This window comes from Molothrus aeneus, chromosome 2 (assembly GCF_037042795.1).
Source record: "Molothrus aeneus isolate 106 chromosome 2, BPBGC_Maene_1.0, whole genome shotgun sequence".
In the NCBI taxonomy this organism is placed as follows: domain Eukaryota; kingdom Metazoa; phylum Chordata; class Aves; order Passeriformes; family Icteridae; genus Molothrus; species Molothrus aeneus.
The window spans coordinates 103,360,977-103,374,098 of record NC_089647.1 but is presented as its reverse complement, the minus strand read 5'-3'; the positions used below and the strand labels follow the sequence as shown (position 1 = coordinate 103,374,098).

Below are 13,122 nucleotides of genomic sequence, written 5' to 3'. Positions count from 1 at the left end.
TCAGTACTGTAGCTGCTTTACAGGTATGACAACACACCTCAGAAACATGGTAACAGCACTGTTGGGTAGATTCAGTATTTGCAACTTCTTTTTTAAAGGGTTTTTAAATTTTACACATATTATCACCCGAGATGTACTATGGCTGGTACTAACATCTGACTTGGGATCTTCCCAAGAGAGACACATACTGAAATTAGGTAGGTGAGCCTGTTAGGTATCTAGGCATGAAACCATTTGATCAATCTCTAGTTTTGCTTTATATTTGATTATTAGCCATTCACCCTCAAGTGTCAGGCTGATCTCTCCAACCATGTTTAAAACAGCACTGGCCATCCCAGTCACAAAGCCCCACTCATGCCCAAGTATTCCTCAACTCACTACCAGCATCAAAACCACAGTATCTTGGTGCATGCACAGCAGATAAAAATCTGCCTCAGTCTCTGGAGAGAGAGCTCTGTTTTGTGCAGTATCTTCTTGGCAACAAAGTAAGAGAAACCAAAATGTTTAATAATATGCTCTCAGAATCTGCTGTATTTCACAGCTGTGGGTGGCTGTACCCACAGAAATGCACTGTGAAGAGAAGTGTCCCCGTGCAGCACACGCTGCCTTGGTTGGTGGCTGCAGAGAAGATGTCTTCAACTGGTGCTCAGTGCTTCACACTGGGAGACCACAATGATATTCTCAGTCGTAGATCCTGCTGAAAGGCTCTCCGGGCAATTAAGCCTGCACTGAAATTGCTTAATGCACAGTCAGGAAAATGGAGTGTGTCTGGAAATCCAGCACAAGATTGAGGCCTCATTTAGGTCTTGTGCAGCACTCCCAGTCACAAAAGGGGAGTAGGTTCCTCCTAAGACTCGTAGGGATCTGCTGCACCAGAGTAATTATAATAACCTTCTGGCAATGAGGGTCTGCCATAATATCCTACATTTTTAAACTGAGCTTTTGCAAATGGAGCACCCAGTCAATTCTTTGCTGTCCTGTGAAACAGTCTGTGTAGCCCTTTCTGACCTGTACTAAAAAGCACACATTTGCACAAAGCAGGCATGGACAAAATGAAATCACCCCCTCACTCTCACCCTGAACTGTGGGGACACAGTCAGCAATGCTTGGGGTACATGGTGCACACACGCTATAAACTCCTCAGTACTATTTTTTATCATGGCAAACAAACTAAAAAGAGCCAATATTTAAGAAAACAGGACAAGTCACAAGCTAATTTTAAAACTATGATCACATATTACATATATATATATATATATATAAACCATGATGACATATAACTATTGAAATGAATATCATTCTACATATAAATCTCTATCTTTGAAGAAATACATGCACGTACACAAGACACACATAAGCATTCTGTAATTTTTCTATCTATTTAAGGGGAAAAGAAACAAAGAGAATGAGAAATATTTTAATTAAGTAGAATTAAATAATGCCTTGGTATTCATATACCTAGACTTCTTCACAATACCTAATCAGTGATGGTGGTAACATGGTTCACTAATTTTTATTTTTGGAGTATTTTAGAGCTATTTACTAATTAAAAAAAATCTTACTGTTTAATATTGCATTTTCAAATTATTTTTTTAAAGTATACCAAATTCTGTTTAAATTAACAGCCTCCTACTATAATGATTATACATGCAATTCAGCACTTACATGGTAAATCCTGAACAGACCCATTGATTTCAATTAAATAAAATTATTGATTTAGGTTTTGGGAGAATGATGGATGTTTTTCTTGTATTTTTTACTTTTGAAACAATGTAATATTTGAGATTTTGTTGTTACAGTGATAGCAAGAATGTCATATAAACACATTTTAAAAACAGAGATACATTTGAAAGAAAACTTGAGTGGATCTTGTATTTTGATAAGCAAACTAAGTTATAGTTCAAAATCCACTTTTATATATAAAGAGAACATTTATTCCACTTAAAAATCAGTAAAGGGTTGTTTTGTCATTTAAATAGCAGGCTGTCAGCTCTATTTAAACGCGTCACTTGCTTTCCTGTGTTTTCACAAAAGACCTGGCAAAAGTTAAAAGTCATATTTCTTTCAGTGCAACAGAAGGAGATGTGTGCTAGCAAAATCTGGCTTTAGCTGCTGGAATATTTGTGTCTGCATGGCTTGCTCCTCTACTGACTCCCCAGACCTGTTGCAGATGTGAACCGAAAGCATTTGAGCCAAACCTGCGCCGTACGTGCAACTCTGCGCTTCTGGACCAAGCACCAGGGAGCACCTGACTCTGTCTGGCCTCCAAAGGATCTGCCTGCCCCAAAGTCCTCCCAGGAATGCCTCTTCATCCTCTTTAGCTTGGAAACACCAGGAAATCTCCCAGGAAGCAGAGTGCCCTGGGCTAGCTGTTTTTTGAAAAGAGAGGGAGAAAGCTGCAAGGAGGAAGACAAGGGAGGAGGGCAGGGGTCTGCTCACCACTGCTGCTGGCATGGGGTGCAGACCCCAGGGTGTGTGAGCTCACCAGGGCAGCTGTCCAGGATGGGAGAGTGCCATGCCAGGACAGGTACAGCTGGCAAGATGAATTTCCCTGTGGTGCACAAAGCTCGAGCCTCACTAGCTGAGGAGGTGGTCACACGTGGAGTTAGTCTGTTAAGAAACCTGGGCTTGTCTCACATATGACATGCTATGACTCATATCAGCAGACAAAACTGAAAACTGATTTTCATCACTAGGTAATTTTTGGACAGATTTTATGCATGTTGTGGAAAATAAGCACTTAAAAGTGAGAGCCTCCTGCAATCACCCATGCTAGGTTAAGGTTTATCATGTTACAGAGCAGCCAAGTGACACACAGCAAACCTCCTGAAGATGGAGTAAGGCATAGTGGGTACATTTGGGGCAAACAGGTTTTCAATCTGCTTTAAATTTCTAAGGCTACAAGATAAAATATCATTTGCTCCTAGGAGTGCTGTCCCAGTAGAACATGGGCCAGTGAATATGAATTTGTTTACCACTCTTCAAGTTTCTCCTTTTCTGGCAAGAAAGCTACAACTGCAATATCTCAGGTGTACACTTAAATTCTCCTGTTTCAGTGATGTTTGTCACTACTCTTACTCATAATATATAGGTCAACCATATGTGAAACACAATGTTCAGAAAGTTGCAAAAATTCAGTTAAAGCACACCCAACCTACTATTTTTACTGATTAAAAAAAAAAATTACAAGTTTGGAATTAGCTTGGGCTTTTCACAAAGCATCCAGACTTATTCCAATTTAGTTAATTCACCACTGGATTCTCTGCCAGAGGTTTCATGACCTGAAAACGACTGGTCCCCTCTCTGCATACCTCTAGGCTACTGTCTATCTGGGGAATGTCATTTATTTGAAGCTCACAACGTGCACCATCTCTCCTGCAGCCAGACCTAAAATGAAGTCACATCAGTTCCTGCTGATGTTCCCCAAGTCCTCATTGACCACCCAGGCCCAGTACATAAAGTGTACCACAAACAAATATATACACACACACACACACACACACACACACACACACATTCTACATGTAACTATAGAGACAAGATTCCTTTCTTTAGCCTCTGAACTTCCAGTAAATTCTCATACATGTGAAAGTTTCTCTTGAGGGACGTCGCTACATGAAGACAATCAGGATGTCAGTGCCAAACTCTTGGCTCCTGTGACTGTTTGGGACACTTCTCACAAGGCCCTCCACTGAGCCCTTGCATGCACTGAGTTCCGTGCAGTTACAGGAATGCAGACAGTGAAAGTGTAACAATTTTCTGTTACTTTTTGCATAAATGAATGCTGATTGAAACACTGCATCACCTGTAATACACTTTTCACAAGTGTATATTGGAACACCAAAAGTGAAGAGGAAATGGCTGTACAGCACTTGGTTTCAACATTAAGATGTTCTCTGGACTGACTTCCTATGGATACGGCTCCTCTCTTCCAAAAAACATTGTAAATTATCTGAGTCATCAGCAGGGTTCCGAAGCCAAGAAGCACAACCATGTGCAGGGATTTCACTGGGCTTTGTGCTGGTGAAGGGGGAACCTGGACACCATGTTGGCTGTGTGTCTGTCCTGTGTGCCAGCTGCAAGCTCTACCTGCTGCTTTCCAACTGCTCAGGAAAGGGCTGGGGCCTAAAACAGTCTGCACCACTTGTTTTTCAAGTCTATTTCTTTCCCATGCAATAGTGGTTTCTGCATTTGGGTTCCTTAAGGGGCTGGAGACATCATCCTTCAGGAGGAGAGCTGGAGTGGGGAAGACCAGCAGGTAAAGGAGGTGATTAATCAGCTCCACCTTGGGTGGAAAATGCCGACTTTGGTGAGAGGACTAATTGGTACATTGAGTGAGGAGGGGTGAGCTGGGAATCTACTTCTGCTCTTACTCCCTCTTCCACATGAGGAACAGAAATGCTTGAAGGACTGCAAAAGATGCATGGCTGCTTAGAGATGTCATAAAATGTAAGAATCCACAATAAAAGACTGAGGGACTGAGAACAGAAAAGGGAGAAGAAAAAAGCATGATGAGGAAAGTGACATGCCTGGGATTCTGTCTGTTCAGGGTAGATAAAACCAGATAATTTTATTCATTTCTTAGAAGAAGGATGAAAGGAACAAACCACAAAATGCTTTAGGACTGTAACTGAGCTGTGCAGGGTTGAACTGGGAAAGCTGAGCAGATGGAGTGACAAAAAACCAAGTGTACTTCCAGGGCACTCTTGGAGTGCTTTGGCAGCATGAAAAAAGGAAAGGATGAATGGTGGAAACCACAAGCAGCTGAGATACAACTGCAGGGCACAGTGGGGACCTATGTGAGTGCCAAGGAAGTTGTGAAGAATATAGGGAGAATGGTGGGAGCAATGGGCCCAGCTGTGGCTGAGGAGAGGAGAGAAGGATGAGAGAGGAGAAATTTAAAGAAAACCCAACCAAAATGGCAGAGGGGACACACTCACAGGAATGTGAAAAACAGCAGAAAAGATGAAGGAAGCTTAAGGAGACCAAAAGATGCTGAGAGTTATGCAGGCATAAGGAAGGAGATGCCATGGCCTGGAGCAGGAAGATGGGTGAGACCTGCTGGAGGAGGCTGCCAGCTACTGCTAAAGAGATGGATGACATGGGAGAAATAGACACGGGGGCAGCCAGCTGAGCCAGCTGAAGGAGGACATGCTTCTTCACAGCATGAAAGGACAGCAGAGGGACAGCTGGACAGGTAGAATGAGAAAGCTTAGCTGGGGAATACAAAAACAGACTCAATAAGCTTCACATTTTTATTAACCGGCTGCAGGAAAATTGGTGGAAAAACACTGTACAAAGTCAAACATCTGGGGGTGTGTGTTACTTCTGTGTGTGGCCTGAGGGGCACTGGGGAGACCTGTGGAGGGGCTGCTTCACTGTCTTTGAAACTCTCTATATGTAACCAATGTTGACTCTTCAGTTTTATTGAAAATAGCAAACACTTGGATGCATGATAGGGAGGATAATGGATGCTTTTGGGGTGTATGAATTTGGCATTTGTTGCAACTCCCTACCAGCATGTTCTTCCAGAGAACTAAGCAGCAGCCAGGCCAGGAGCCTTACTGGCACTGAGGCACCGCACCAGTGAGCCCCATGTACTGCTGTGTGCTGGCCTGAACACCCTCAGGTTTTTGTGCTGCTTGCCAGCTGCCCTGCTGGGTTTAGTTGCCTGCTGCCTTCATGGTGTCTAACCTTCAGCAGTGCTCTCACTTGCCCTCCTGTGCTTTTCACTTCTATCATCAAACAGATTGACCTCTCCTCTTCTTCTGTTGCCTTTTTCCTTCCAATCTTCTTTCCCAACTGTCTCTGACCTCAGATTCCATCTATGGTGTTCCAACTTTTTGCATTTGTAAAGCCCCCGCACAGGTATCTGAGCTCACTTCTCCATCAGCACAGCTCTCCCCCAGTCAAGCCACATGCAAGGTGTGCCCTCAACAAATTTGTGTTTCTATGAAGTGACTGGAACTTCTCTCATCTGTAAGGTGCCACTATGAGCCCTGGTTCCTCCAGGTACCTTCCAAAGTGCTCCATACCTCGCCTGCTCCTGGGCCTGCTCTGCAGCCCTGTAAGGGTGTCTCCTTCTCCCCCTGACTTTCCTCCACTTGAGACTGAACCTCAGGAGAACCCTGCCTGGGTCCTGCCTGACATGTCCACCTGCTCCTTCCCACTCATCCCTCCCTGGCTCTCTCTGCTGACTGCTTTTCCTTTCTCTCAGCCCAGAAGGGGCATGCTGCAGGGTGGGATGCGATGGGCGTTGTAAGAAGGGGTTTTCATTTGCCCGTTTTTGCTGAGTTTCACACACGGCTGCCTATCATTTCCTTTTACAGTGTGCTACAAGCTGAAGCCACTCTCATAACTTCTACCTGTTTTTCCCCTGCCAGCATTGGAGGCTAAATATAAGCTCAGGGAGCTGGCCCTGAGTCCCTGCCCATATCTGGCAGCGCCCGGCGTTCCAGCGCGGTTTCACAGAGCCGATGCTTTTCACGAACTTGGCAGCTGAAGAGAGCCACTTCTCCCCGAGTAAGCTGTATCCATTTCTGAAGGAACAGCAAACACATTGCTAGTTTGCAGTGCAAAGGGCTATGTTGCAATTTTCTTTTGAGTGCCTAGGTTTCCACTCTGCCTCTGGGAAGGGAAAAAAAGTCATGCCAAAAACTTGTTCAGACAGCGCTGGTTGTTGTCCAATGATTTGTTTGGTAACACTGTGATTTTTTGAGGAAAACATTATTTTTAAAGGTTTGGCAGTTTTTAAACAGCATTTAATGCGTAAGGGAAACTTATGATGGATATATTAGCATCTGTGCCAGACCAAACATCTGTAGTTTTTAATGAAGAAGGCAATAGGAAATCAGAATTTTAATTCTGTTTTTCAGCTGACATTATAAATCAGCTATTTTAAACCCAACCTAGTTGTAGAATTAATTTTTTTTGGTTCCTGTGGTCAAAAATGAACATCCCTAATTCAGCAAAGTATTCACAAGATCTAGACATATCAGCAAACTTGTCCTTAAATTACTTGTTTGCACACTGATAGATGTAGATGGCAATTTGAAAAAACCACAGAGACATAAGCTAATTCATACTATGTCCAGACAAATGGTGGGAGCCTGCTAATTTTCCCAGGGTTTAGGCTTCACTTTCAGGTTGGAAGTACCTGTGTTAACCTATAACTGGAGAAGAGCAGTTCCCAGTTTGACTTGACAAGATATCCCAGGAAAAGAGTGGCTGCAGCCAGCCTGGACTCTGCTGCTTCACCCCAGCCATCAGTGGGGTTCAGGCCAGCCCCAGCCATGGCCTCTCACAGCTGGAACTCCAGGCACCAAAGGGAACCTTCACTATTTAGTATCTGCTGGGGAAGGGGGACTCTGGCAACATTTCTCCAAGCTTCAGTTTTTGCCATTGAGTTAGAAATCAGGGACAGCAGAAAAGAAACCTGCCTCACCACAAAATTGTCACAGTAATGACATACTCAGACTATGTAGAGTCATCTTTTGTAAGATGGGTTACAGTAGTCTGCCTTAATCAAAAGTAAAATAAATTAGAATAAACTACCAAGATTAAAACCAAAGTATGAAGTGTTTAAACTGGCATGTCATATTTAACAGGTGGAGTAGGCAAAAGATATTCCTGCCTACACTTACACAGCCTGAGCTTAAGACTGTAATTTGGTAAGTAATGGTAATTTAGTAACTTTTTAAATTCCCTGTTGATGCAAAAGCTGAGGATTCAACATCTACAGAAGCTGGTACCCTTCACTGTAGCTTGTTTGTTCTTGGAAATGGCTGATGAATAAGGGATGTCAAAGAAAACAGGATGAATGGAAGAAGTATTACAAAGCACTTTGATCAGACTATTTTCCAGACATACTGCCTATATTTTTAGACTGGGCTTGTGACTGGACAACCTATTCAGAAAGTAATTCTTGAAAATATGAAAAGGTTGATAATTGCAAAACATTGCTGACCAGCTAATACATCTTGGAGACAGTGATGGTCTCCAGAGAAACTTATTGAGGAGAAATGGTGTGAAATAAACAAGCTATAATTCAGCAAGGACAGGGGCAAACTTCTACATGTTGTTTGGAATAAATGGCTGTGAAAATAGGGTAGAAAACGACATGAAGGATCTGTGAATTACCATGTACCACCAACCAAATGCCAACCATTTTGTGCTGCTGAGAAAAAAATGAATGACATATGGCGATGTATGAACAGCAGTGCCATATGCAAGATGTGAAAAATCCTCCTCCTACTCTACGTGCTGCTGAAAGCCTCAGTCTGAATCCTGTGCCTGGATTTAGGAACCACACTCCATCAAAGACGTGGAATGGTCAAAAGTAAGAAGATTGCTGGAAGTCTGGTAAACACAGTCTGTGTGAGTCTGAGGAAAGCTGGGATGAAAAGGAAGAAGACTGGGCAAGTGAGAGTGGTACCAAATATGCAAAGAAAAAGAAAATAAATTATTTTCCAGATGCAATGGATAAGTAAGGAGGACAGCTAAGTCACAAAAGGGGAACTCAGGTTAGACATGATGCAAATGCTGTAGTGGTTGTGCAGTGAAACAGAGGAGGAAGTAGTCCAAGGAGGAGACAGAGTGCATGATGAAAACTATTTGTTATGAAAGATGTAATCTCATCCTGTGTCAAATGATGTCTGGAGAGTGTCCCCCCGCCTCCGCAACGCTGATGAAAAGTTAAAAATCCTCAGCTGCTATAAACCAGGGAAACTTCATTAATGATGTATACCAGTAAAGGGGCTGTGCCTGAAATGTGTCCGGTGTAATCATTTTTTCTATCTCATTTCTGCTTTTAGCCATGAGATTATGAGTAATAGATACAGGGCTACGTCGTTAGCCAGAAATCCTTTAGCTTTCTAAAGGTCAGTTAATCTATGATCTAATCTGACGGTCACTGGAATTAAGTGAAGCAGTTCAGCAGGCTGTAATGGAGGCTCTTGGTGTCTGTAGCCTTCAGTTGCCTTGACTTAAAACATCCTTTATAGGCAAAACAACATCTAGGTATGAAATACATCTCCAAACGCATGAATCTTGCCTTTGTACTTCAGAAAGAAGAAAAAAAAAGGCCAACCTGCCTTTCTAGCTATCTGCCAGCTTAAAACAGTTCCCATTAAAAACTCCAAAATGCTGTCAGTGCCTTCTGTTCACCTGTTGATATTCCCATCCCTTGGGAGATTTTATGCAGCTGGGGAAGCGGGCAAGATTTACACGGACTTGGCTGCTCTATCTTGACTTGTTCACAGTGGGAGCTGAGCTGCCCTTTTAAGAGTGGAATACTTCAACCAAGCAAGAGCAAAAAAAAAAATCAAGAAAAAGAAAAAAAAAACCTAAAAGAAAAGCAGAATTGACTATACAGCTTGGCACTTAAAGGAGCACTAAAATAGTCGTGAAACTATTCATAGTTATCTGTAAGTCTTTGAGGATTTCAAGTCTCAGCATTGTCACTACTAGTAAATTAAAGATCTGAAAGGTTGTCCGAGTGAGCAGATATTTGATCCCTAAACAAAGCTAATATTTCATATTTTTGAGTCAGTTTTCCCATGTACTTTCACTTCATATGTCTGGACTTTAGACTGCTTTTCTGCTACTCTTGTAACACATCAGAAAATCCCCTCCTATCTAAAGTTACACTTAATATACACTGCTTAGTTTGAGGAATTGAATTTTATAATACATGAACAGGCATAAAACCCTACCAAAGAAACCAGAGACTCAGGTCAGAAAGATACCCTTCTTTTGACTCTGACTTTCTGGTGCTGCATTTCCTCTAGATTACAATGTAGTTTAATTTTCACGGATGTCATCTGAAAATGACAGCCGATGTAATGTAGCTGGATTCTGTTTGTCACTGAATATATTCTGTATGTTAACTGGTAGTGTGATGCACTGAGGCATACTCTTTAATTAAAGTGCAACAATACCACAGTGCAGCAGCACTACAGTACCAGCACAGCACAGGAACCCGGTGCTGGATATAAAAATAGCTGTGCTCACAACGTGTCATATCACTACATGATGTGACTAAGTCAGTGGAGACACTCTTACACTTGAAACCTGAAGGATTACTGAACACTGATTTTCAGCTGAGGAAGCTGTGATCAAATCAATGCATGTATTATTCTCCACAAATGAATAATGGCGTGAACAAGGACATATTAAACACCTACAGTGCACAAAGCTTTTCACACTGGTTATGAACCAAAAACAAACAAAGAGGCTGTGAACTCTCCAGAGCTCTCGTTTTGTCTCCTGTGAAGTCCTCCTGCCCCTTTGGGTACAATATGCAGAATTCCCACAAATGCCCTGGTGCCAGCAGGAGAGGGCTCTGACTTTGGTCTGGGAGAAGTCTGTGACCAGACTTCTGTCCTCCCCTTTCCTACCCTTGACGAAAACAAAACAAAACAAACTGGAACCACTCCATACTCCACAGTGAGTGAAGGTGGTACAAAACCCAGGGAGATAAAGATGTCTCTGCTGGCACAGGAGCAAGGGAACAACCAGTGCCCCTTCCCTCCATAACCCTCTGCCATGGGATGTGCTGGTGCTGAGCTTGCAGGTCCATCCCTGACCAGGGGTACCTGTCCCAGTTCTCACCCCAGGACTGTGAAACTCTCCCTACACTTGCTCATCCAACACAAGGACTTCTGGAGAAATGCAACCCAGAACCAACCACTGCTCTGATCCCACAGGGAGACACCTGCCAAGCCAGGACAGCATCGCTCTGGTCTCCAAAGGAGCCAGCACTCCCCAAATGTCCAACATGGGCAGCTCTTTGATTTGCCAGCACAGCTGATGCTGTCGGTGTTGCATGGGGACCACTGCAAAGGTCTCTCTCCAAAACCAGAATCAAACATCCACAGAGAAGCAGCAGCTGGGCTCCCTCTCTGCAAAAGGCACGGCATTTGCACATCCTTGTTCCTTGCTACTGCACAGGCTCCACATCCCACAGCCTTTTGCTATGCCATACTGGAGCCCCAGGCATGATTTTAATGTCCAGGCACCATAAAAACAGTTTAGGAAAAGAGGCAGTGTGGATTTGGCATGGGGTAGTGCTGCAGGAATGAGACAACAGGAGCCATGCAGTGATGCTTGTCTGCTTGCTGGGAAATGCATCAGGGAGGCACAAACACACAAAAGAGAGAGAGGAGATAGTTACCTAACATGACGAAGGGGATTCCCAGGAAGGTGGAATTGTATTTCCCACCAGTGAGATTGATGATCCCAGCAGCAGTCAGGGTGGCAAGGGTCACTGTCAGCAATCCCAGCAGGCCAAGCCAGGGTTTGCTGCGGACACAATCCTGCATGGAGCAGCAGAGAATGGCCAAGGTGACCACAAGGACCAAGCTCGTGATCAGGTAGCGTTCTGACACCCTGCTCGTCTTCTGGAAATCCTCCTTCAGCGAAGAGGAAGTGAAAGGATACATTTTGATTTTCCTGTTGGATTTCTGGAAAAGTTCAACAGTGTCACAAAAAATGGATTCCCATTTCTCTGCCACCATGTCATTCAAGGAGTTGATTGCCTGCAAGTAGTAGGTGAGCTGAATGGCTTCTGCAGACTTCACCTGGTCCTTGCTGTGCACAGTAACCCCACCGAGCTGATGCCCATTGTACACTTCCCTGCCATCCTTTAAGTGAGTAATCGGGTAAGTGATTGCAAAATTAGTTCGATTAGAAGAACGAGCAGCCTTTAATTCCTCCAGTACATGCACTATGTCGTCCACTATGCATGTCTTGTCATTGTTCAGGATACATATATGGGCAAACGTGTAATTGAAACCAGGTCTTTGAACTTGGATCCTGGTCACTGCAGAGTGCAACTACAAGGGAAAGAGAAATCACACACGTTATTCACCAGTTCATCTTGTGCAGCAGCAGCCAGAGCCACAGCAGCTCCTCACCGCCGTCCCTTTGCTATTGATCTAAGCAACAACAACAAAAGTTCTGGTGACTGCAGTATTAATAGCACACTCATTGCAAAAAAAAGAAAAGAAAAGGAAACATGCATCAAATCAGCAGTATTATTCCCCTGTGTCCTTTGCTGGTAACTCTGGCATAATGTGATGTCCGTATGTGCCACGTGCAGCAACTCAACAGGTCCAGCTAAAGCCCAACCATGTCCAGGGACACTGTTGTGCTCAGGATTGCCCAATTACTCTCTCAAGAGATCAACCTGAAGTACAGAAGGCAGAAGAGCACCGTGACCAGGTGTGCCACCTGTGCAGGATGCACTGGCAGCCTGGCAGCGCAGGGGACCAGCGCAGGCCACAGCTGTATGTCCAACCTATAGAGACTGCTGGCACAGCAGGGAAAAGAGATCTGGCAATAACTACTTTGCCCTCTTTTCTCCTCCCTCTTTCCCCCATCAAATCCTCAGTAGTCTGAGTGCAGGAAGCAATGGCAGAGACAGACACTGGTTTTCTCTTGCTCTCTCTGAGAGGTTCTATTAATTAGTGAGGGTGCCCTAACTTTAGGGTTTGTAGGTTATTTAGGTCTAGCAGCTCTTAGTGCACCTTCCTTTTTGTTTCTCATCCTTCTGAAATTTGCCATGGCTGAGCTCTGACCCCAAAAATATTTACTTATTTTTGAGCATCAGAAAGGCAGAAAAAAAATACCATCTCTTCAAAAATACAGAAAACTATTGCAACCTTTTCTGAATCCATTTTAGTCAACATAGAAGAAACAAGAAATTTAAAATATGGCAAAAGAAAAGCTCTAATAGGCTAGGGTTACAATGTTTTTCAAAAATAAAATATTGAGTTTGCTAATGTGTATCACTCTGATGATAAACATTGTTTAATAAATAGAAGATAGTGTACAGGAGCGCAGTAGAGTTTATACACTCTTCTGGGGGCAAAGAAAAAAATGTCTAATAATCCTGGCTAACCTCCTGTATCTGATGAAACTAAAGAGTCATAGTGACTTTTGTGTGGTATCTGAGACTTATTTACAGCACCCCACCCAGCCACCCTTCCCCCTCCTAATTTATATGCTACTATCAATCTGATTGTTTTGTGATTCCATTGCACATTCTGTGATGGGTATAAATTTCATTATGTTGCCTCCACTCCACAGAATAATATAACATCATATAGACAAAGATTACAA

General features: G+C 43.3%; 1 protein-coding gene across 1 annotated transcript in view; it reads right to left on the bottom strand.

Moving 5' to 3' along the window:
* PTCHD1 (patched domain containing 1) overlaps positions 1 to 13,122 on the bottom strand; it is a 33,304-nt gene that overhangs the window by 9,092 nt on the left and 11,090 nt on the right. Inside the window, exon 2 of the mRNA XM_066571651.1 lies at positions 11,174 to 11,834. Within this exon, the coding sequence (XP_066427748.1) occupies positions 11,174 to 11,834 (661 nt within the window). The remainder of the gene's footprint in view (positions 1 to 11,173; positions 11,835 to 13,122) is intronic.